The sequence below is a fragment of the Phyllobates terribilis genome, unplaced genomic scaffold (genome assembly GCF_046119375.1).
Source record: "Phyllobates terribilis strain yellow unplaced genomic scaffold, ASM4611937v1 Scaffold_1__5_contigs__length_1240528914, whole genome shotgun sequence".
In the NCBI taxonomy this organism is placed as follows: domain Eukaryota; kingdom Metazoa; phylum Chordata; class Amphibia; order Anura; family Dendrobatidae; genus Phyllobates; species Phyllobates terribilis.
The window spans coordinates 803,426,956-803,453,489 of NW_027362761.1; the positions used below are offsets into that span (position 1 = coordinate 803,426,956).

The window sequence follows — 26,534 nt, forward strand, 5'->3', positions numbered from 1 at the left end:
TTTTAATTTATTTATTTTTTTATTTTTTTTAGTTTTCACAGTACTTGAAGCTGTGATACAGCAAAAATCACAGTCTCCTTTGAAGCCTGGCCACAGGCAGGGTTTCAAAGAAGCTCTGTAATGACAAGTATGGCGGTGTTCAGCACACCCCAGCTGTTACAAGAACCCATTGGCGACCCACGATCATGTCACTGGCGCCGATAGGCGCTTAGAATGACGCACCCCTATGCCGGCACGTGTTAAATGTCGCTGTCAGAGTTTGACAGCGGGATTTAAGAGGCAGGTCCTGGATGTAACACAGCAATGATGTGCACTTCCGACTTGTGCTGTACATGTATGGCGCATGTCATAAAGGTGTTAAAAGGAATTTGTCAGCATGTTTTTGCTATGTAATCTGAGGACAGCATGAGGTAGGGGTTAAAAAACAGATTTCAGCTATGTGTCACTTATCAATCTGTGTGCTGTTTACTTACAATGAAGATTTTATCACTAGGACATTATCAATGCTGTGACTAACTGGTCCTGTGAGCCCTGGTCTGATTCTGCGCCCTTGTGTAATAAGCAGCTCACTGTCTATAGACTATGTACACGGAGAGCCTGGTGTGGGTGGGATTAGCTTCTCAGCTCTGCTGAATTGCTAAATCTAAGAACTTGGATTGTGTCAGAACTGCTGCACTCAGTAATCTAAGGGGTACATCGTTGGATTCAGGGTCGCTTTGCCTACATCATGCTACTCTAAAACGAGGTAGCAAAAACCTGCTGACAGATTCCCTTTTACTAGGCATATTTCCAAGTCAGTATCCATGCCAGCATAATATTTTTTTTTCTTTTATTACATCATCGATATAACCACCCTCCATCCCAATCCCGTCTCTTATGCATTACATATTTTATTCTATATGCCTGCTACCTAGCTGGGATGATTTTTAACTTTGAAAATAAAAATGTCTACTGTATTAATCCCATGGAAACCTTTTAAAAAGCTTTATAAGAAACAAAGCAATATACCAGTACTCATGAAACCTTGCAAAATATAATTAAAAAGTACGAAAAAAATATATTTCATCATATTTTGTGAGGTTTCTTGTGTATATTGCTATTTCTTTTAGATTTTTACTCCAGGGTTATTGGAGAAGACCGTAGTACTCATTACCTCTACCCATTTGACAATATGGTTTTTGAGCTCAGCATAGTTTGCAGAATTCCTTTTTGCCTTTATGTTTAAGCGCACCCAATTCCATTTTCATCAATAACAATAGAATAGTTCTTTGAACTCCAAAGTTGCAGGTTCGATCCTCTTACAGGCCAGGTTCTTTTGTTTTTGAAGTGCATTTTGAAGTCAGTTTATAGCCTTAATCTTTAAAATAATATTTTGTGACAAATCATATTTTTCAGACATTATAGTTTGGACAGACTAAAATGTAGTGATATTAAATCCTAGTTTTATCATATGGTGTCCTAAAATATTATATAATCACAAAATATGTTATTTTTCTACCTAGAAAATACATTGCAATTCTTATCTACAAAATTTAGTTTAAAATCAACAACGTGCCTTACTTGTGATTGTGGCATTTTTGTAGGTCTCAGAAAAGGCCTCCTTAAGAATGGATTGTTCCTGAACAGGCCACTGAGACCACAGCCTCTGCTGCACTGAAGAGGAGGCTTTGCTTCCATAACAAACATCTGTGGAAAAAGATCATTTCTGTATTATGTAGAATTATAGCGGTTGTCCGATGCAAACAATCTATCACCTATCCACAGCACAAGATAGGTGAGAATTGGTAAATCAATGGGTATCCCACTGCTGGTACGATCGATAGATGGGAGAATTTGTTTCCCCGGTGGGGAACTTTTATCACCATTACAAAATGGTTGGACATCCAACAGTAGCTCCATTCGTTTTCCATGGGTCTGCTGGAGTGCAGCGTTCAGCAACTCCATAGGAAATGAAAGGAGCAGTGGATGAGCATGCTTAGTGCAGCATCATTCTAAGTTCCCCGTTCTGCCCATCAGTGCGGGTACCAGCGGACCGACCATCACCAATGAACCTGGATAGGTGATAAAAGGGGTTGCCTGATAAAAAAAAATAACTAATGAGAGTCAAAAAATTGATATGCAAGTCAGTGCCTTTATACATGCTTACCTGTTCAGTACTTTCCTTGGTGTTTGGTTCAGCTCCATTAAGGCACAGCTGTGATTTAGGACTGTTTTTCACAGTTTTTGTTGAATTTTTTGCAGCGATAATAGTTTTTGAAGTAGCAAAAATCTACAGTGTCAAAAACGCACTAAAAACTCATCATGGGCACAGCTTTACAATTTAAAGACCTATCCTTAAAAATGTAATCAATTTCTTACTATTAAACAAAAAGTCATCAGGAAGCTTCATGATAATGCTCAACTGGAAAGCAATGGTGTAACTTGAAGCTCATGGGCCTCATTGCAAAATTTCTAACAGGCACCCCACAACTACTCGTCTTTAGTAGTATTGGTATTCTCATATGGGCCAAAGGTTTTTTTGGTCCCCACTAGGCTCAAAGGCCCAGGTGCGACTGCAACCCCTGTAATTATTATAGTTACGTCCCTGCTAATAAGATAAACTGCATATATTTAATCTTTGCCAGCATTGGTCAATTAAAGGCAAGTAGCCAGAAGTGCAAGCTCCTGTGCCCCAATACAAAATCATTAACATAGCCCCTAGCTATCATTAAGAACACTGTTTTTCCCACAAACAAAAGTTCATTTTAATCAATAGATCTTGGAATAATAATAATAATAACTTCCACAATTGGATGTGTTTAAATAAAATGTTCCTGTGCTGAGATAATTATTATTATTCCAAGATCTATTGATTAAAACTTTTATTCATGGGAAAACCCCTGCCATTGGTTTCCCAAACACTAGGTCTGGACGGCTACTGCTACCTCTGGATATACCTAAAGGTATGAATCTGGATGTGGAGAAATAATGCAGAAAATATCCTAATGAGAAGATGTACATATTTTTCTCAACCAATTATTAGCACTTAAAATGTATGTCCTGAGCAAGGCGGTCCATTATAGTACGCACTTTTATAGACAATTAGAATATAGTTAGACCTGTCACATAAAACCCTGTATAAGATTCACCTTAATACCAGAGAGATTGAAAAAGTGGTCACATGAGTCAGACAAAAATAACGGATAGTTCTCAAGGCAAATAAACAAATAAGTACATAACGTGACCACATACAACCTGGTGGTGGGATGCAAGTTGGGGGTAACTTGCATCCCACCACCAGGTTGTATATGGTCACATTACGTACTTATGTGTTTATTTGCCTTGAGAACTATCCATTATTTGTAGCTGTCCCTTTGCTCTCCCAGGAAGTCCGATAAAGCGGAGATTGTTTAGGCGAAGCTGATTCTTCAAGTCTTCTGCCTTTTAACGCCAAAACTCTGACCTCCCAGTGATGACTCCTATAGCATTAGGCATCCCTTCTGTGAGGTCATCTAGACCCGGCTCAACCTCCTCCATTTGTTCCTCTGGGGGTGCCTGGTCTTGTTTTCTCCGGGAACATATGGTGGGTCTGCAAGGGCCTGGCTGCGTGCCCCTTCTCACGGAATATGGGGGGAAAATTCTTTCAGTCTCTCAGTAGCAGAATTTCTGGTTGGATTCATCGTGTCGGGCTTGCGCAGCCCAAGGAATTTGTTGCGTTTAGGAGAAATGATGTGTAAAAATCTAGTCCACCGCAAGATAGCGAATCACGGGAATTGAGGAAGGTAATGTATAAAAAAAAGACACTACATAGCGACGAGCACACCTCCAATAGAGAAAATAGGAAAAAAGTTTATTGAACAACACATGATAAAGAGGCCATAAAATGGCATGTACACTGTCCCCCGCATGACAGATATCAACATGCAAACAATTATTGGCACCCCAAAATTTGTACAAATATAATAATCAATTGAAGATGACTCTCAGATAATGAGACAATGTATCATCTGAAAATCCCCAATTATGCACGTGGAGAATGAAATATATATTAACAGGTGAGTAACTGTAAAATACTGCATGCACAAAGATAAGAGGCAACATCAATATGAGTGGACAAAGAGATATATCCCAATAAATGCTGACCCCAATCAAATAACTTTCATGATAAAAGGTAATATGAGACCATAAACCTTGCGGTCAAAAATGGAAAATAACCCGAACCAATAGATTGCGCACAATGCCCAGTATTGGGCTGGAAAATCTAAGAATAATCTATCTCCCAAAGGGGTGTATGCGGCAGGCGTCCTGACAGGACGATAGATCGTTACCTAAAACACCAACTCGCATAAGAGGGGAGGGGACCTGAATAGCGTCAGCGGAGGACACTGGAAAGCCCAAATTGAGAAAGGACGACACACTCAGAAGTTACCAAGACATGGCGTCATCAGTGGCGATGTAGCCACATCTCGTGACGGGAATTAGTTTATTAAAAAAACAGATAGAGAAAAAGTGCTCCAAATGGGCAAGCTCGAGTTTTGCAGTATTGGGTGACACAGTATAAGGATAAATGGTCCGAGAAGGGAAGGTGGATGGCAAGAAGTATATGCCCACCTCAATACTGTGCAGTCAATTGGAGCATATTACTTAATCAGAATCATCAGGTACTAGATCATAGTGGGATGAATTACAGGGTTAATTCAAGTCCCAGGCAGATGCTTGTGCTTTACAGTGAGCTGTGAGTACAGGACTGCAGGTAGGTAGTCAACACAGAGACTCAGCAGGGAGAAGGGTGGGCGGCTGCCCCAGCACCTGCAATGTCACTGATTCTACCTCAGCCAAAGAGTTTTCTGCCCTTATCTTATCTCCTGGGAAGCAACAGTGACATTGCTAGCAGTAGGCAGCCCAGTGTCCCACTGGTCGTCAAGTACCCATTTCCAACTGCATCGCATCCTGGCACTTGTGGGACGCAAAGGGAACACTATTACTGTCTAAGCGCACTAGGAAGATCAATATTATTGATTGGGGGCTCAAAAAATTGAAAATAATATATTGTGAGGCACAAAGTGGGGCACTTTTACAGTGTAATTCAATAATACTGTTTGGAAGCATATGTTTGGCATTTTTCGGAGAAGGGGGACATTATCAGGCACTTGTTTTTTGGGGGCGCTCTCTTTGTTGCGCTAATTGTTATAGGAAAAAAGTAAACGGGTTTTTTTTTTGTTTTCTTTTTTAACCTGTACAGTAGTCTCATTTATCTTTTCCCTATTGCAAAAATTGTAACAGCAGAGAAAAAAAAAAAAATCTCTAAAAAATTACTTACCTTCAGATAAAATAACATGCTGTGAAAGTTATGGGAAACCAAATGAAGAATTAAAAATAACAAATTACCATATTTCATAATGGTGCTTAAAAACATACATTGCTATAGTATCATTGTCACCTTGCTGTCTGCTTTGGAGGTTACAGGTAATATTTTCTTCTATTGATGCATTTCTTGTTGGATCAAAGAAAAGGAAGTCTGATTTTGTTCCTCCAAATCTTAAGTAGGCAGGAGAAAGCCCTCTTGTTAAAGTGATAAGTTTTTGAGATCTAAAAGACATAAGTCAGAATTATACACAGTCACAAATAAGTTATTTGATAAATGCATAACAAAAGTAGTGACTAATGTACAGTAATTAAGACTGAATCTGGGAGTAGCTTAGAAATTCTAATATTGGCAATAATGATGAGCGAACGTACTCGGATATCTTGTTATCCAAGCATGCTCGGTCTTATCCAAGTATCTTGGGCGTACTCATTTTGTTTGAGCCCCTGCGGCTGCAAATTTTGGGGCGGCAGATAGCCACAACACATGCGGGGATTCCCTAACAAACAAGCAATTCCCGCAAGTATTTCAGCTGTCTACTGCTGCAAAACATGCAGCTGCAGGGACTCAAACATAATATCAGAGCATGCCCAAGATACTCGGATAAGACCGAGCATGCTCGGATAACAAGATATCCGAGTACATTCGCTCATCCCCGCCAGCAGCCTCCTTTAGTTACTACTCCCTCCTCCTCTTTGACCGATCTCTATGCTGCACTTTCAGCCCTCTTTCATTTCTCCTTTGAGAGTCAATGTCCATTAATTTGTTTGCCGCTGGCTCCACTCTCAGAGTAAGGGCTCGTTCACACTGGCGTATAACTCAGACGAGTGCAATTCGATATATAGAGGAAAAAAAAATAAAAAACTCGAATTGCATTAGGACTATTGTTATTCAATGAAGTAGCGCAGATCTGCATATTTTTTCTCAGCTGTATTCAGCATGAGAAAAAATAAAAAAATATATATATATTTTGCATCATGCTGCATTTGTCTCTGAAATCGGTAATGGTACAGTGCGAGGAAAAAATAAAAAAAATAAAAAAATCACATGCCATACGGACCATCAGTATGACATCCGATAATTAAAGACTAGTGTTGAGCGAGCATGCTCGACACTGCTCGGTACTCGCCCAAGCATCTCACTACTCGGGATGTTCGGCGAGCACCGAGCATTTCCGGGTTACTCGGGCAGGAGCTCGGGTCTCCGCCCTGCACGTTTGGCGCTCTTTACAGACCCAATGAACATGCAGGGATTGCCAGTCAGTCACTGTAATGCCGCAGACATGTTGTTTGTGGGCATTACAATGATTGGCTGGCCGCACAGCGTCACCTCGAGTATTTAAAACCGGGCGCCGCCATCTTGGACACAGTCGCTCCGGATCAGACAGTGTAAGGAGAGTGCTGCTGGCCTAGGGAGAGATTTATACTGCAAAATAGGTAGTGTAGGGTCTCTAAAGCCTGCCAAATCAAACAAACAGTCCTTCTCAGATATCAGGCAGGCAGGCTGTATAGGAGACGCAGTGGTTATACCAGCAAACGCCGCATTACAGTCCTGTGTGCTCCTGCTGGTCAAATTGCTAGACTTATTCCCCGGTCTCAGGGGCCAGGAAAAATCCATTTTTTTTCATCTAAATCCAGTATTTTTTTTTTCCTCAGTCAGACTGTACAAATACGCGCCTTATTAACCTTTTGGCATTTCCACCCCCCCCCCCCAAAAAAAAAAATTGAGCGTCTCCCTGACTGGTCAGACACAAATATATCTGTTTAAAAGAGTCTGGTGTAGGCCAGAAAAATATAACTGTGGTTTTGCAGTTCCACAGGTCAAATCTCTGTAGTATCCTTTTTTTGGCATTTTTTGCCGTAAAAAATATAGTAATAGTGTCTCCCTGATTGTTCAGACACAAATATATCTGTTTGAAAGATTCTGGTGTAGGTGTTATGATCTGCAACATAAACTAAGGAAAGAATGGGAAAAGCTGTCCCTACAGTAAGACTAAGCTGAATCCCTACGATGTAGCGGGCAGCCTGTTCCTTGTGAACAGACCCGCCTTCGTCCTCGGCTAGTCTGAACGGAGACCTATAGAATAAAGGGAGGGGTCAATAAAAGAACTAAGGACTGGGACAAAAATGGGACACCTCCTAACAGAAGTTGTTGCAGAGCAAAAAGACAAACTGACAAAAAGTACTAGAGGTCCCAGAGGACCAAGCAAACTAGACAGAGATAGGCACCGAAGCACCTGGCTAGAGAGACAGGCAAAAAACACTGAAGTCCAGCAAAGCCAGAAGGGCAGAGCTGGAATATATAGGCAGCTGGTCACGTGACCGCAAAACACAAGATAGCAAAAACTAACAGGAGGGTTCTAACAGTACCCCCTCTTCTATGAGGATCCTCCGGATCCTCCAGGCCCAGGCCTATCAGGAAACCTCCTGTGGAAAGCTTTAACAAGCCTAGGAGCAGAGACATCATCAGTCCTTACCCAGGAGTTGTCTTCGGGACCGAAACCCTTCCAAGAGACAAGATACTGTAATATCCCTCTATGCCATCTTGAATTCAAAATACGAGAAATTTCATATTCACCGTCTTCCACCACAGGAGGAACTGTGACAGTGGCGTCCCTATTAGAAACGTCAGCCTTTTACAACAAGGAAACATGAAACACAGAATTAATCTTCCAGGAAGTAGGTGTTAGAACTCTCCTGTTAGGTTTTTTCTAGTTTGCTGATCACATGACCATTTTTGCCTATTTAATCCGGCTCCGCCCTCCTGGCCTTGCTGGACTTCATTGTATTTTCTACTCTTGAGCTAGCTTGGTACTCTGTTACCTTTCTCTGTTAGTTTTGCTAGGTCTTCTGACCTCTATGTTCTATGTTGTGTGTTTGTCTTTACTGCTACAATTTCTGCTAGGAGGTGTCCAACTTTATCCCAGTCCCTAGTTCTTGTAGGGATCCCTCCCTTGCATCTATAGGTCTTCGTACAGACTAGCCGAGGACTTTAGCGGGTCTGATCGCAGGATCAGGTTCCCCGTTACATCGTAGGGATCCAGTTTAGTTCTATTGTAGGGACAGATCTCCTGTCTTTCCTTAGTGCTTGTAGCAGATCATAACAGTAGGGACATCCAACCGGACGGCAGATGGGTTAACAACCTGAAGCACTTTAAATGGACCCACAAACTTAGGACCCAGTTGTTTAGAGGGAATCCTCAACCGCACGTTCTTCGAGGACAACCAAACCATGTCACCCACAGTAAACAAAACCTCTTCACGTTTCCTGTCAAAATACTTCTTGGACTTCTTGTTAGCCTCTTGCAGGTTACAACGTACATTAGTCCAAACTCTCTCCAAATCACCGGAAAAATTCTCCTCCTCCAGCACCGCCGACCCCAATTTGGAGAAAGAACCAAAAGACGGATGTCTCCTAGTGCAACAAAAAAAAGGAGAACACCCAGCAGAGGAGGATGTATGATTGTTAAGAGCAAATTCTGCGAGAGGCAGAAAATCAGACCACACCTCTTGATTGTCCGCCACAAAACAACGCAAAAACTGTTCAACGTCCTGGTTCTTTCTTTCAGTCTGTCCATTAGACTCAGGATGATAACCAGACGAAAATGACAAATGAACTCCCAACCTGTCACAAAAAGCACGCCAAAAGCGAGCCACAAACTGAGGTCCTCTATCAGAAACAATATCCGTGGGAACACCATGAAGCTTGACAATCTCCTTAACAAATGCCTTAGCGAGTGTCTTGGCGCAGGGCAACTTAATGAATGGAACCAAATGACACATCTTACTAAAATGGTCTACGACCACCCAGATGATAGTAAAACCCTCAAACACAGGAAGATCAGTAATAAAATCCATAGAGAGATGCGTCCAAGGTGCACTAGGAACCTCCAGAGGGCAAAGCAACCCCGCAGCAGGAGTATGTGAAGCCTTTGACCTAGCACACACAGTACACTGACGCACCCACTTGATGACTTCCTTCTGCCATCCAGGCCACCAAAAACTGCGCCTGATAAGTCTCTTAGTCTCCGAAACTTCTGGATGACCTGCCAACCGAGACTCATGACACTCCACAAACAAATCTCTCCTAAAGGCTCTAGGCACGAACAACCTCCCATGGGGAGTGTTAGATGGAGCATCATCTTGAGCATTCAGAATCCCATTCTCCAAATCGGAGTCCAATGCCGCCACCACAACTCCTTTCTGCAAAATGCTCTCCTCATCCTCGGTACCGACTGTAGGAGAGAAGCTGCGAGATAAAGCATCGGCTTTAACATTCTTAGTACCAGGGATATAGGTAACAGAAAAATGAAACCGAGAAAAAAAAAGTGCCCACCTAGCTTGACGGGCAGGCATTCAAGCGCTTGGCAGCATCCAGATAGATCAAATTCTTATGATCTGTGAAAACCTGAATAGGAAATCTAGCGCCTTCCAAAAAATGACACCAGTGTTCAAACGCAAGTTTAATAGCCAGCAACTCCCGATTTCCAACATCATAATTCAGTTCGGTTTCCGAATTTTTTTTCGAAAAGAAGGCACAAGGATGTACTCCACCCTTGTTCTCCTGAGACAAAACTGCTCCGACCCCCACCGATGAAGCATCGACCTCGACCAAAAAAGGTTTGGTCTCATCAGGCTGTATAAGGATAGGGACAGAACTGAACCTCTCTTTGAGATACTCAAACGCTTCAATGGCTTCCGTAGTCCACTGGGTCGTATTCGCACCTTTCCTGGTGAGATCGGTTAGAGGTTTAACAATTACAGAAAAATTATTAATGAATTTCCTGTAATAATTGGCAAAACCCCAAAACCTCTGTATAGATTTCAAACCAATAGGCCTCGGCCATTCCTGCACAGCCTCAAAGCCCTCGCTGGAGACAATGTAGCCCAAAAAACTAATTTTCTGCACAGTGAACTCACATTTCTCCAGCTTAGCAAAGAGTGAATTATCACTCAATAACTGCAAAACTTCATGTACACTCTGCCAATGGGACTCTAAATCTGGTGAATAAATCAAAATGTCATCCAAATACACAACCACATTCTTACCAATCAAAGGTCTCAGGATATCATTAATAAGGTTCTGAAAAAATGCAGGTGCATTGGTAAGACCGAAGGGCATCACAAGATTCTCAAAATGACCTACCAGAGTGTTAAAAGCAGTTTTCCATTCATCACCTTCCTTCACACGTAACAAATTGTATGCCCCTCGGAGATCAATTTTGGAGAACCACTTGGCCCCCACTAACTGGTTAAACAAGTCAGGAATTAACAGCAATGGGTAGGAATTGCGTACGGTAATCTTATTAATTTCACGAAAATCCAGACATGGACGTAAACCGGCGTCCTTTTTTTTAACAAAAGAAGAATCCGACTGCCACAGGTGACTTAGAAGGTCTAATGTGACCAGCAGTCAGGCTAGTCTCTACACTGTGTTCCAAATTATTATGCAAATAATATTTTCTCAGATTTTCCCAAATTACCTATATGAATTGCAGTCATTGTAATTTTCCAGTCAAATAACTATTAGAGTACAATGGAAAGGTTTTTGTACAAACTGCCTATGATAACAGTATATTTTTATAAAAATAAAACCCTCAAACTGCACTCAAAATGCATGTTGCAAATTATTATGCACAGCAGAGTTTTCAACCTTTTCATTTTAATGAAGAACAAAAAAATGGTCATTTTTGAAATTATAAGCATTAGCAGGTTATTACAAACTGAAATAAAACAGTTTTCAACTGAAAACTTTATTCTAGGTGATGTTACATTTGCACATAGGACTCCTTGTTCGAAAGGAGCTTCTGAACTCTCTCGTCCATTGAATTTGTCAGGTTTTGGATGGTTTCTGGTTCAATTGTTTTGCATGAGGAGAGAATACCCTCCCAGAGCTGTTGCTTAGATGTGAACTGCCTCCCGCCATCATAGACACTCCTTTGATGATGCTCCAGAGGTTCTCAATGGGGTTGAGGTCAGGGGAGCATGGGAGCCACACCATAAGTTTGTCCCCTTTTATGCCCATAGCAGCCAGAGATGCAGATATGTTATGTGCAGCATGAGAGGGTGCATTATCATGCATGAAAATGATTTTGCTGCGGAATGCACGGTTCTTCTTCTTGAACCATGGCAGGAAGTGCTGTTTGAGAAACTCAACATACATTATGGAGTTCATCTTTACCCCTTCAGGGATCCTAAAGGGGCCGACAATCTCTCTCCCCATGATTCCAGCCCAAAACATTACTCCACCTCCTCCTTGTTGGAGCCGTAGCCGTGTTTGCATGGGGTGTCCATCAACCAGCCATCCTCCACTCCATCCATCTGGACCATCGAACATTGCACGGCACTCATCGGTGAACAAAACAGTTTTGAAGTCAGTCTTCATGTATTGTTTGGCCCACTGGAGCCGTTTCTGCTTGTGTGCAGTGGATAGAGGAGGTCGACAGGATGGCTTACGCACAGCTGCAAACCTTTGAAGGACCCTGCATCTTGTTGTTCGGGGGACGTTGGAGGCACCAGCAGCTTCAAAAACTTGTCTGCTGCTATGACAAGGCTTTTTTGCTGCTGCTCTTTTAACCTGACGTAATTGCCTGTAGGAAAGAGTCCTCAATTTTCCCTTATCAGCACGCACACGTGTGTACTGTGAATCAGCTACATACTTCTTGATTGTGCGATGATAACGATGAAGTGTCTTGGCAATGTTGATTGTTGTCATGCCTTGACCTAAACACTCCACAATTTGTTGCTTCTCAGCAGCCGACACATCCTTTTTCTTTCCCATTTTGGCAGAAAATGTAGGCTGCTTAACTGGTTCAGGACCGCCCACTGTACATAAACGTCGGCGCTGCCTGGGCTCTGTGCAGCGCCGACGTTTAAAAACGGTGGGTGGTCCCGCAGCGCTCAGGACCCCCAGGGTCCTGCTAGCGCTGCGGTACCGGTTCAGAGCGATAGCTCTGACATGTGGCATCATGGGGACCTGATTGGATCAGGTCCCCATGATGTTAACCTGTTCCTATCTTCTAGATGCCGCGATCCATAGCGATCGCGGCATTTAAAAGATAGTGACAGCCGGTGGTCGGCGATCGGGACCCCCCACATACCTCAGGAGCGGCGGGGATCCCGATGCTGTGACCTCAGACATCATCGAGACCTGATTGGCTCAGGTCTCGATGATGTCAGCGTCACACCAGCCAATCAGAGAGATCACCAGGGAAGTTTGTTTTAGCAACAAACTTTCCCGGGCGATCTGCCTGATAAATACACTGTTTCTCCTCCGATCTCAGTGAGAGAGCAGAGGAGAAACACTGTGACAAGAGCTGTCAGCCTTGCCACAGTTAAAGTGAAAAAAATAAAATAAAAAAGAAAGTAAGAGTTAGGGTTAGTCAGTCCTGTCAGATCAGTCAGTCAGTCCTGTCAGATCAGTCAATCCTGTCAGATCAGTCAGTCAGTCCTGTCAGATCTATCAGTCAGTCAGTCCTGTCAGATCAGTCAGTCCTGTCAGAACTGTCAGTCAGTCAGTCAGTCCTGTCAGATCTGTCAGTCCTGTCAGATCTGTCAGTCAGTCAGTCAGTCAGTCAGTCAGTCCTGTCAGATCAGTCCAGTCAGTCAGTCCTGTCAGATCAGTCCAGTCAGTCAGTCCTGTCAGATCAGTCCAGTCAGTCAGTCCTGTCAGATCAGTCCAGTCAGTCAGTCCTGTCAGATCAGTCCAGTCAGTCAGTCCTGTCAGATCAGTCCAGTCAGTCAGTCCTGTCAGATCTGTCAGTCAGTCAGTCCTGTCAGATCAGTCAGTCCTGTCAGAACGGTCAGTCCTGTCAGAACGGTCAGTCCTGTCAGAACGGTCAGTCAGTCAGTCCTGTCAGATCTGTCAGTCCTGTCAGATCTGTCCAGTCAGTCAGTCCTGTCAGATCAGTCCAGTCAGTCAGTCCTGTCAGATCTGTCAGTCAGTCAGTCCTGTCAGATCTGTCAGTCAGTCAGTCCTGTCAGATCAGTCCAGTCAGTCAGTCCTGTCAGATCAGTCCAGTCAGTCAGTCCTGTCAGATCAGTCCAGTCAGTCAGTCCTGTCAGATCAGTCCTGTCAGATCAGTCCAGTCAGTCAGTCCTGTCAGATCAGTCCAGTCAGTCAGTCCAGTCCGGTCAGTCAGTCCTGTCAGATCTGTCAGATCAGTCAGTCCTGTCAGATCTGTCAGATCAGTCAGTCCTGTCAGATCAGTCAGATCAGTCAGTCCTGTCAGATCAGTCAGTCCTGTCAGATCAGTCAGTCCAGTCCGGTCAGTCCAGTCCGGTCAGTCCAGTCCGGTCAGTCCAGTCAGTCCAGTCCGGTCAGTCCAGTCCGGTCAGTCCAGTCCGGTCAGTCCAGTCCGGTCTCGATGATGTCAGCGTCACACCAGCCAATCAGAGAGATCACCAGGGAAGTTTGTTTTAGCAACAAACTTTCTCGGGCGATCTGCCTGATAAATACACTGTTTCTCCTCCGATCTCAGTGAGAGAGCAGAGGAGAAACACTGTGACAAGAGCTGTCAGCCTTGCCACAGTTAAAGTGAAAAAAATAAAATAAAAAAGAAAGTAAGAGTTAGGGTTAGTCAGTCCTGTCAGATCAGTCAGTCAGTCCTGTCAGATCAGTCAGTCAGTCCTGTCAGATCAGTCAGGTCAGTCAGTCCTGTCAGATCAGTCAGGTCAGTCAGTCCTGTCAGGTCAGTCAGTCAGTCCTGTCAGATCAGTCAGTCAGTCCTGTCAGATCAGTCAGTCCGGCCAGTCCAGTCCGGCCAGTCCAGTCCGGCCAGTCCAGTCAAAAAATATAAAAATAAAATGGCCCGTCAGACTTATACCGCAGAAGAGGTGTATGCCCTGCTATGTTCTGACACTGATGACAGCGCAATCTCAGATGGAGATATGGATTTTGAGGGCTTTAGTAGCGGCGACACTGAGAGCTCAGAAATGAGCAGTGATTCATCCTCAAGCCCAAGGACCAGTTCAGCAATAGGGGCAAATAGCGCTACTGGAGAAACGTCTCCAAATCAGGGAACACTGCCCAGTACAAGCGCTGTCCCTGCTACTAGTGAATTGGTGCACCCCAGTGTACAAGGGGCTTTGCCACATGATCTAGCATTTCCCAGATGGGAGGCTTCGGATTCGGCTGCTCCATTCAGCCCTGATTTCAACGCCACTACTGGTATAAATGTGGAGGTGGAAGATTTTGGACCAATTCATTTTTTTAATTTGATTTTTACAGACAGCTTGCTAGTAGTGTTGAGCCACCCCCGTAGTGTTCGAGTTCGGTTCGGTTCGTCGAACACCCGTGTGTTCGCCGAACTGTTCGTCGAACTGTTCGTCGAACACCTTCGAACACCGTTAAAACCAATGGCAGGCAAACAAAAACACATAGAAACACATAGAAAACACCTTCAAAGGTGTCCAAAAGCTGACAAACTGCTCAGAAGACATAACTAACACATGGAAAAGTGACAAGTACATATAGTCATGCGAAAATAAAAGAGGTGGAGGAGTAAAAGGAGGGGGAGACACAGATATAGGCATGTCATGCCCTTCTAAAATCCAAAAAGTGAGAAGCCGACACGGCCAGTCCGCTCCTGCCCGTGCCACCTCCGTGTCGCCGGGTTTGTGCCAGAGCCGCGGTGAACCCTGACGGCCAGCCCCCCTCTCCCAATACTGGTGCCTGTCCGCTGGTGGGTCGAGCGAGCCCCCCTGTGGTGGAGGCAGCTCTAAGCTTTTTAATTTAAATTGTCTCTCTAATTTGAATGAATACACTTTAAATCCATTTACAAGGATCTATTGGAGGGCAAGTCTCATGCCAGCAGCCGTGGTAATTCCAGCTCCAGTAGCGTCCACTAAAGCTGCTGCAGTTAAAAAGCTTTTATAAGGATCGAGCTCGGCTGTCCACCGCAAGGCATCCTACTGCCAGTCCCAGCCCCTATGCCTTGGGGTGCCTCCTGATGCTCTTCACTAAGTATCCCATGGTCCCGAAGCATTTCCTTTGAAAAAATTAAGTGTCTAAACTACAGGTGGTGTAGCTTGCTTAACAGCCGGGATAATCCGCTGACTAGCAGACACTGCTACTAGGCACAAAGTATTTCCTGGGCTAGATGCAGTTAAAAATTTGTAATTAGATACTCTCGTTGGATGCTGAGAAAGCATTCCATAGAGTCTCCTGGCACGCCATATATGATTCTCTTAAAAAGCTTGGGGTAGGGGTCTAGGGGACCCTTTTATAGCCAAAATCACGGCCCTGTATCGCAATACGTCACCTAGGCTGAAGATAAATGGAACTGTAGCACCCTGAGGGCTCGGTTGCTACAGACGTATTGCACCTCACCCAGAGGTGTGATATCTCACTCTCAGGTAAGGATGGAGTGTGGATCAGGACCCGACACCTGCATGCATTACACCACATTGCCGTGGGGCAGGGCGACCAATATGCCCCTGAGATGGGCACGACAGTCCCTGTCCCTGGCTGGAGTGGGGGGAGGGAACACTGAGGAAGGGGAACCCTGTAGTGCAGGAGCAGGGAGGAAGCAGTTCCTGGGTGCATTGAGAAGGGAGTATAAAAGGTGGGCACCATCTTAGTTCAGTGCAGAGAAGTCTGAGCAGAAGTGGCAGGGAGCAGGGGCTCTGCATGAGCTCTGCTCCGGAGGCGGGCCTAGTAACAGAGGCCCAGGCCTGGAAGAGGGAGAAGGAAGGAAGAGGAGCAGAGAAGGCTCCAGGAACGAGGAATGAAGGGATCCCAGGGGTGCGGACGGGCGAGTCGCCACCGCACGCCCGAATCCACCTGCGTGGAGGGGTCAGGCCAAAGGGGGAGACCGGTCCCCGAACTAGTGGAGGCAGGAAACGACCCTCAGCTAGAAACCGGAGGCTCTGACATTTTATGTGGCGCAGCCCCTCGCTACACCCGCTAGGAAGGCACCACATAGGGTCAGGGAAACTGGCGCCAAGTTTACCAAGAGGAGGCCCGAGGCAGCCGGACAGAAGTGTTGGTAAGAAAGGCCAGACAAAGGACACACAAAGGGGGTCCTGTGAAGTGCTCCAAAGTTATCTGGGAGTTGTCTGAGCCCCTCACCTGGTGAGCACAGTACGACGTGGGCAGCCGTTACCTGCAGACGTGGTCTGGATAATAAGAACTGTGAGTAAAGGCCCTGGACTGCATCACTGACTCCGTGTCGTTACTGCTGCTGCCCTGCACCATCACCCCCATCCTCCGCATACACTGCCCTGAGGCTATACTCCTCCCGTGGGGAGTTATGCTACGCTCTGCTGCACCCACAACACCAGCCTCAGCGGTCTGCCCTGTAGCGGCGGTTCACTCTGACCGCAATCCACGGGTGGCGTAGTCGGACATTTAAACATCAAAACCACATAAATAGTTCCGCCACTGGTTTGACCGCCCTGAGCCACGGAACCGGGTCGCCGCCACGAAGACTACAACCACCAGCATCCACCAAAAAGGGTCCGGCTACGGGTGTCCCAAGGCCCAGGGGGTGCGTCAGAACATTTTCATCACCTTTCACAATCACCAATGGGACAAGGCAGGGATGTCCTCTGTCCCCTCTCTTATACATCCTAGTGACGGAGCACCTGCTCTCATCAATTCGCCATAACCCCAATATTAGGTGGATTGAGGTGGGAGGCACCGAGTACAAGTGCTCTCTATTTGCTGATGATGTCCTAGTATATATCACTCAATCACATATATCCATCCCTGCTGTTATGGCTGAAATAGATCACCTTGTTACATGGTAAAATTTTAAAATCAATGCGGCGAAGTCTGAGGCCCTCGATGTCTCCCTCCCCAAATCCATATAAGATTCCATCCAGTCCAACTTTCCCTTTGCCTGGCCCTCACAGGGTATCAAATACTTAGGAATTCCTATTCATAGAGACCTCTCCCATCTATGTTATCTTAATTTTGGGCCCTTTATTGAACAATTCCATACAGACCACGGTTGGCAAGTTAGAACTGTAAGATTCACTACGTGAACCACTGGTGTTTTGTGGAAAAGCACATGTACACTGCGTTCCAAATTATTATGCAAAAAGTGTTTAGGAGTGATAAGGGAAGAATTTGTTTGTTTGTCAGTTAAACTCATTGATGGTGATGTGTGTCAGGGCTCTTTATATCACTGTAAGCAATTGCAGACACCTGTGCTAATTAGTTTGGCAGGTGTGTCCAATGAAAGGCAAGACTACTTAAGAAGGCTCTCTCACATTATTAAGCAGCCTACATTTTCTGCCAAAATGGGAAAGAAAAAGGATGTGTCGGCTGCTGAGAAGCAACAAATTGTGGAGTGTTTAGGTCAAGGCATGACTACAATCAACATTGTGCGATGATCAGGATGAAGTGTCTTGGCAATCAAAAAGTATGTAGCTGATTCACAGTACACACGTGTGCGTGCTGATAAGGGCAAATTGAGGACTCTTTCCTACAGGCAATTACGTCAGGTTAAAAGAGCAGCGGCAAGAAAGCCTTGTCATAGCAGCAGACAAGTTTTTGAAGCTGCTGGTGCCTCCAACGTCCCCCGAACAACAAGATGCAGGGTCCTTCAGAGGTTTGCAGCTGTGCATACGCCATCCTGTCGACCTCCTCTATCCACTTCACACAAGCAGAAACGGCTCCAGTGGGCCAAACATTACATGAAGACTGATTTCAAAACTGTTTTGTTCACGGATGAGGGCCGTGCAGCGCTCGATGGTCCAGATGGATGGAGTGGAGGATGGCTGGTTGATGGACACCCCACGCAAACACGGCTACAGCGCCAACAAGGAGGAGGTGGAGTAATGTTTTGGGCTGGAATCATGGGGAGAGAGATTGTCGGCCCCTTTAGGATCCCTGAAGGCGCTAAAGATGAACTCCATAATGTATGTGGATTTTCTCAAACAGCACTTCCTGCCATGGTTCAAGAAGAAGAACCGTGTATTTCACAGCAAGATCATTTTTCTGCATGATAATGCACCATCTCATGCTGCACATAAAACATCTGCATCTCTGGCTGATATGGGCATAAAAGGGGACAAACTTATGGTGTGACCCCCATGCTCCCCTGACCTCTACCCCATTCAGAACCTTTGGAGCATCATTAAAAGGAGTGTCTATGATGGCGGGAGGCAGTTCACATCTAAGCAACAGCTCTGGGAGGGTATTCTGTCCTCATGCAAAACAATTGAAGCAGAAACCATCCAAAACCTGACAAATTCAATGGACGAGAGAGTTCAGAAGCTCCTTTCAAACAAGGGGTCCTATGTGAAAATGTAACATCACCTACAATAAAGTTTTGAGTTGAAAACTGTTTGATTTCAGTTTCTAACAACCTGCTAATGCTTATAATTTCAAAAATGACCATTTTTTTGGTCTTTATTAAAATGAAAAGGTTGATCGAAAAGTTTGGGGGATCTAAGAGTGTGGCAACCCAGTAGTCATGATTACTTCGAATTCTGACAATATGAGGGTCATGCTGCAGGTAGTGCAGCAAGAAGGCACTTATGTGTCTTGCGCATCTCGGAGCCCCAAAATTATTTTCCGGGCTAGATGCAGCTAAAAATTATTATTAATTTTAAATCTGGTGGAGCTTATTATAGATGGCCTAATAGGATCAGTGCTGCACACTGCTACAAAGCCCAAATTATTTTCCAGTCAAGATACAGATAAACATGATTAGTAATTTGAAAGCTTAAAACGGTTGGTAGGGTGATTTTAACCAATCATCAAGCTTTTACTCTCCCCAGGATGACACAGGGGTAGAAAAGTCGTTTCGGATCCATGATTTGTTCATCTTTATGAACGTGAGTCTGTCTACATTATCAGTGGAGAGCCGCGTGCGCTTATCTGTCAGCACACCACCAGCAGCGCTGAACACACGTTCAGACAGAACGCTGGCTGCGGGGCATGACAAGATCTCCAAGGCGTAAGTGGCTAGCTCCGGCCATTTATCCAGATTGGAAGCCCAAAAAGAGCAAGGGTCCAGTGACACAGTCGTGGCTTCAATGTTTACTTGGAGATACTCCTGTACCATCGTCTCTAGGCGTTGACTATGTGTCAGACTTCTTGTCTCCTGTGGCCTTGCAAAGGATGGGCTAAAAAAGTGGTGAAATGATTCCGCAAAATTGATGTTACCAGCAGATACTGTGGTTCTGTTACGGTTTGAGTGCTGAACACTTGACGGTCCCACGGTTGGCAAGTTGGAACTGTGAGATTCACTACGTGCACCACTGGTATTTTGTGGAAAAGCACATGTAAGATTCTGCAACAGTCTCTGCTGATACTCCTGCATGCGTGCATCCCTTTCTATGGCAGGAATAATTTCTGCAAATTTACTTTTGTACCGGGGATCTAACAGTGTGGCAACCCAGTAGTCAGGATTATTTCTAATTCTCACAATTCGAGGGTCATGTTGCAGGTAGTGCAGCAAGAAGGCACTCATGTGTGTTGCGCATCCAGGAGCACCAAGTCCCTGTTGTGTTGGTGGCGAGGTAACAATCATGCTTCCTTCCTCTGTCCTCTCCCCCCAACCTCGCACAACAGAAATGTGATCAAGGTCTCCCTCATCTGATGAGTCTTCCATCAGTTCGTCCTCCACTTCTTCCTGGGCTCCTGCACCTTCCTCACTAGTTTGGCTGCTACCATGCGCCCTGGTAAAACCATCTCCCCCACCCTCACATGCCTGCCGCCTTGGTGCTGCCGACCGTCTGGACCTTGCAGATGTTAGCCCTTCCGCATACAACTCCTCCTCCTCTACTTCCTCCACCTCCTCTTGTGCCACCACCTGACTCCGAATTCTGTTTAACATGTGCTCCAGCATGTAAATCACCGGAATAGTCATGCTGATAATGGCATCGTCAGCACTAAACATCTTCGTCGCCATTTCAAAACTGTGCAGAAGGGTGCATAGGTCCCTGATCTGAGACCACTCCTCCAGCGTGATTTGCCCCACCTCTGAATCTCGTTGGCCCAGGCTATACGTCAGAACGTATTGCACCAGGGCTTGTCGGTGCTGCCACAGTCGCTGCAACATGTGCAGAGTTGAATTCCACCGGGTAGGCACATCGCATTTTAGCCGGTGAAGTGGCAGGCCCAACGACTTCTGTAGAGATGTAAGTCGCTGAGCTGCGGGATGCGAACGGCGGAAGTGAGCACACAGCGACCGTGCCCTCTGCAGAAGGCCATCTAGTCTGGGATAGTGGGCTAAAAATTGCTGGACAACCAGGTTCAACACGTGAGCCATACAAGGCACGTGTGTGACATTGCCCCGGCGAAGGGCCGCACCCAGGTTTGCAGCATTGTCGCACACGGCCTTCCCTGGTTTCAGGTCCAGTGGAGACAACCATTCATGAAATTGGTTCTCCAGAGCTGACCACAACTCCTCAGCTGTGTGACTCACATTTCCCAGACATTTCAAAGTAAAAACCGCCTGATGACGTTGAGCCCTACTGCCAGCATAGTAAGGAGGTGTGCAGGATCCCTTCTGCGCAGTTAGAAAGCTTGTGGCATGACCAGACAGGCTTTGGGTGCAGGTGGAAGACCGAGAGGAGGTTGAGGAGGCAGAAGCAGTGGAGGAACTTTGACATAAAGAGGATTGACGCACAACTCGTGGGGACGGAAAGACTTGGACAGCAGCCCCTTGTCCTGCTGTCACCATAGTTACCCAGTGCCCAGTCAGCGACATGTAACGCCCCTGTCCATGCCTACTCGTCCAAGTGTCTGTGGTGAAATGCACCCTGTCACACACAGAGTTTCTCAAAGAAGCGGTGATGTTGTGTGCGACATGCTGGTGGAGCGCAGGCACACCTTTCTTTGAGAAGTAGTGCCGACTGGGCATCTGGTACTGGGGCACTGCGACGGACATAAGGTCTCGAAAATCCTCTGTGTCCACCAGGCGGAAAGGCAGCATTTCTGTAGCCAAGAGCTTGCAGATGGTGAAATTCAACCTCTTAGCTTTCTCATGGCTAGGAGGAAATGGTCTTTTACTTGTCCACATCTGAGGGACCGAGGGCTGGCTATTGTGCTTAGACGGGGTTGATAAGGGTGTCCCCGGCAAACTGCCGGTCTGTGAGGAAGATGCAGGCGGACATGTTAGGTTGCCTTGATCCAAAGGTGGTGCTATCGATATCGGACAGCGCTCAACACCAGCTGGTGTTACCACCTCCAAAGAAAATGATGACCTGCCAATCACGCTGGCTGTTGCGGGTAAAGAGGTGGCAGGTCTGCGCCCCAAAACAGGTGTGACTGCTGTCCCCCCAGTCACAGAGGATGAAGAGGCCGCGGATGCACAAGATATGGCAGACGGTGGTTGGCCCGGCCGGCTAGGCCGCATTGTAGCACACTGAGCTTCCCACTGCAACTTATGCTTCATGTCCATGTGCCGGTTCATGCATGAAGTACTCAAACTATGTATTTTTTGGCCTCTACTTAGCTTTTGCTGACAAATGTTACAGATAACACGAGTTGGGTCATCTTTATCGATCTGAAAAAATGCCCAGGCTATGCAAGGCATAGCACCCATGCGACCTGAAGAGCCACCACGACTTGTGGTGAGAGGCAGAGTTGTGTTTGAGGATGCAGTTGTTGACGTGCTTCCAGTACTACGTCTCTGTCCAGGAAGGCGCAACCTGACCTCGTCGTCACTAGCATCTTCCTCCACCTCCTCTGCTGACCTCATCTCTTGGCTGACTGTGGGTTGACAGTAAGTGGGATCTCCAACCTCATCATCATCACCCTGTGTGTTATCACACCCGTCGTCCTCAGAGCCAACCTGTTCCTGCCCTGACAAAAAACTAAAGTTGTCGCTCCAATCAGGTATTTGAGTCTTATCATCGTCTTCCTCATTGTCTCCACCAACAGGAGTTACAGTTTGGGAATGAGGGTCTACATTATGGTCAGAACCTTCTGCGTCTGGTCCTGGATCAGACTCATAAAGATTCTGGGCATCAGTGCAGATCATTTCCTCGTCTGGATTCACAGAAGCGCTGGAGTCGACCTCTGATTCCCAGGCTATAGTATGAGTAAACAGCTCTGCAGACTCAACCATCTGTTCTACCTCATACTCAGACGGGCAGCTGGAGATTTGGGAGCTGTGAGGAAGCAAGTGCGATTTGGGTGACACCTTTGAGGACTGGAGTATTTGTGATGTTGAAGTTGATGTGGAGGAGAGCCCACTTAAAGGAGCACTTGATATCCGTTGAAGCACCTGCTGTTTTTGTGCCTCATCTGGAATTTGTAGCGATTGACGTGGCCGTAAGAAAGGGATCTTATCACATTGTCCGCTAAAAGAAGTAGACATTTTAGTTTGGCTGGAAGATGGTCTTTCTTCTGCAGATGTTACTGTTGCTTTAACACCTACCTCACGGACACAACCTTTTTTCCCCTTCCCAACACGCCTATTCCCCTTTCCACCAGCAGCAGGCCTTTTTCCACTCATTTTGGTGGTTAACTAATTCACAACTCTGGAGTTGTTTGCACAAAAAAACAATGGATGGTAACCGAGCAGAGCTGAGTGGCCAAACTGTGGTATTAGGCCAAAACTATTGACTGGGTTAGATGCAGAAAAAAATTATATTCAATTTGCAACCTGATGGAGGTCAGTATAGATGGACTAATACAACAAGTCCCACACACAGCTAGAAGCCCAATATTTTTTCAGAGGTAGATGCAGAAAAAAATATATTCAGTTTGCAACCTGATGGAGGTCAGTATAGATGGACTAATACAACAAGTCCCACACACAGCTAGAAGCCCAAATATTTTTTCAGAGGTACTGTAGATGCAGATAAAAATTATTTTGAATTTGCAACCTGATGGAGGTCAGTATAGATGGACTAATAGAGAAAGTCCGACACACTGCTAGAAGGCCAAATATTTTTTCAGAGCTAGATGCAGAAAAAAATTAGATTCAGTTTGCAACCTGATGGAGGTCAGTATAGATGGACTAATAGAATGATGCTATGCCCAAAAGATTTTACTTCACTAGGTGCAGTAAAAAAATTGGTATTCTATACACAGGTGGTATATCTTGCAACACAGATAGGCTACTCCACTGACTAACACACTCTGCAATAGGCCAAAAAGGATTAGCTTTGCTAGATTCAGCCAAATGCTGTGAAAAAAACTTGCACAGCACTGGCACAGACCTGCCTGGCAAAAACTGATAGGAACTGATGTAACCTAGTCCTGAAAAGGACTCCAATTACAATTAGTCTTTACTCCCACAACCTATCTATTTAAGAGCACAGACCTGCCTGATAAAAGTCGTAGGAAATGCTGTAACCTAGTCCTTAAAAGGACTGCAATCACAACTATTCCCTACTCCCAAGCTATCTGTATATTTGTGCGAAAATTGGCTTGAAATTAACAAGGTATAGCGCACACAGCAACAGCGGTGCCGTCTAACACGCAGCTGCAGCAGTGAGAAAATGGTGGCGACGGGGAAAATGGCTTGGTCTTATAGGGCAAGGACATGTGACATACACTGCCAATGACACATGCCCTTGCTTGTGTGAAAAAAAGCACTTCGCTCCGTGTGTGCACTGCTGATAGGCTGACAGATTGCACCTCCCCACTGTAAATGCGGGAAAGAGAAAAAAAATGGAGATCTTCATTGTTCCTGCAGAGATCCATCCCCTGCCCCTCCCCCCACCCCGCTGTACACTCAAACTGCGTATTAACATTAATTTTCATCATTACTGAGAAAAAATCCAGTTATGATTTTGGTGAACGAACAGTTATCGAACATAACCTCGAACAGCCGAATTTTTCTCAAATTGTTCGTGTTCGCCGAACGGCTCGAACACCGCCCAAAACAGCTCGAATTTGAGATTGGCGAACAGTTCGAGTAGAACAACGCTCATCTCTACTTGCTAGAGCATATTGTCGTGCAAACAAATTTATATGCATCCCAATTCATAAGCCAGAATCCCCGATGTTACTATGCTAGGGCAAATTTATGGACACCAACTAATGTCCCGGAAATAAAAAAATTTTTAGGACTTACATTTGCCATGGGGCTTGTTAAAAAACCGAGCATTCGATCCTACTGGTCCAACCACCCTGTTCAAGCCACCCCTATGTTTTCAGTCATTCTGCCTAGGACCCGTTATGAAATGCTCATGCGGTTTTGGCATTTTAACGACAATAGTCAATGCCTGCCCAGAAATGCCCCAGAACATGACAGGTTATATAAAATTAGACCCATCATTGAAAATTTGTCAGAAAAATTCTTAAGCCTCTACACCCCAACACAAAATATTTCTATAGATGAGTCCCTTGTAAAATTCAAAGGAAGACTGCACCTCAAGCAATTTATCCCATCTAAAAGGGCAAGGTTTGGTATAAAGCTCTATAAAATGTGCGAAAGTTCAACCGGATACACATCCGCTTTTCGCATATATGAGGGGAAAGATAGCCAACTAAACCCACCAGGATGCCCTACTTATCTGGGGACATCTGCAAAAATTGTTTGGGAGCTGATAAGTCCATTTTTTCAAAAAGGCTACAATCTATATGTGGACAATTATTACACCAGCATACCCCTATTTAAAAGTCTGGTTGAACACAACATCGGGGCTTGTGGGACCATCCGTAAAAACCGTCAGGGGTTTCCACAACCATTGGTCAACCAAAAGTTTCAAAAGGGGCAGTCAGGGGCTGTACGCAACGGAGAGCTGCTTGCCCTGAAATATAGGGATAAGAGGGATATTTTTGTCCTCAGCTCGATCCACACAGATGCCACAAGGGCCACTGTAGAACTAGGATCCACCACTCCGAAGCAAAAACCTGTGTCAGTCATTGACTACAACAAACACATGGGGGGTGTGGACCTTGCAGACCAGGTTCTACAGCCATACCAGGTATCAAGAAAGTCCTATACCTGGTATAAAAAGTTGGTTATTTATTTGTTTCAGGTGGCCACATACAATTCTTTTGTGTTGTACAAAAAAGCAGGAAATTCAGATCCTTTTCTTGATTATCAAGAAAAGGTAATTGAAAATCTTGTCTTTCAAAGTGTTAGCCCCACTCATCCATTAGAATCTGAGGATGCGAAAAGACTCACTGAGCGACATTTTATTGCACTTATTCCAGCAACGGAAACAAGAAGGAACCCCCAGAAAAGATGTCGTGTATGTACTAAGAGAGGAATGAGGCGTGATACCCGCTACTATTGCCCACAATGCCCATCATTGCCAGCCTTATGCGTCACTGACTGCTTTAAAATCTTCCACACAGAACCACGTTTTTAAACTGTAAAAATGTATCCCAATTTGTCATTCAAACATTTGGTTCATTTAGTGAATGACACATTCGAGTAGAGCTCAATTAATTTCCAGGAGGGGGGTTCTCCAGAATCTAAACCTTCCATTGCGTGCTTGTTTGTGGAAATCATCCATTGAGTTAAAATGGTTACTAAACCCATAGATGAATTCCCAGAGGGGTGTCATTTCCAAAATGGGGTCACTTCAGGGGGGATTCTTTAGCTCTGGTACTCTGAAAAGTGCCAGAACAGCATAATCCCCCCTGAAGTGACCCCATTATGGAAATGACACCTCTGTGGGAATTCATCTATGGGTTTAGTGACCATTTACCTATCTACTTATTTTTCCACCACTAGATTAATTTATACAGAGGACTAGATTGTAAAATTCGGTCACTTGTTGTGGGTTTCCTCTGTTTAGGCACCTCAGGGGCTCTCCAAATGCAACATGGCGTCCGCTATCGATTCCAGTCAAATTTCCATTCCAAAAGTCAAATGGCGCTCCTTACCTTCCGAGCCATGCCGTGCGCCCAAACAGTGGCTTTGCACCACATATGGGGTATCAGCGTGCTCAGGAAAAATTGCACAACACATTTTAGGGTCCATTTTCTTCTGGCTGCCCTTGTGAAAATTAAAAATTTGAGGCTAAAGTAGCAGTTTTGTGCTAAAAATGTGTTTTTTTATTTTCACACTTCAACATTATAAAATTCTGTGAAGCCCCTGGGGGTTCAAGGTGCTCACCACACATCTAGATAAGTTCCTTGAGGGGTCTAGTTTCCAAAATGGGGTGACTTGTTGGGGGTTTCCTCTGTTTAGGCACCTCAGGGGCTCTCCAAATGCAACATGGCGTACGCTATCCATTCCAGTCAAATTTCCATTCCAAAAGTCAAATGGCGCTCCTTACCTTCCAAGCCATGCCGTGTGCCCAAACAGTGGCTTTGCACC

General features: G+C 45.2%; 1 protein-coding gene across 2 annotated transcripts in view; it reads right to left on the reverse strand.

The window, feature by feature from the left end:
- HPSE (heparanase) overlaps positions 1–26,534 on the reverse strand; it is a 66,234-nt gene that overhangs the window by 28,163 nt on the left and 11,537 nt on the right. For both annotated transcript variants that reach the window (XM_073637106.1, XM_073637105.1), the window contains exons 2-3: positions 5,420–5,568; positions 1,561–1,686 (exon numbers count right to left, since the gene is read on the reverse strand). In XM_073637106.1, coding sequence (XP_073493207.1) covers positions 1,561–1,686; positions 5,420–5,568 — 275 coding nt within the window. The remainder of the gene's footprint in view (positions 1–1,560; positions 1,687–5,419; positions 5,569–26,534) is intronic.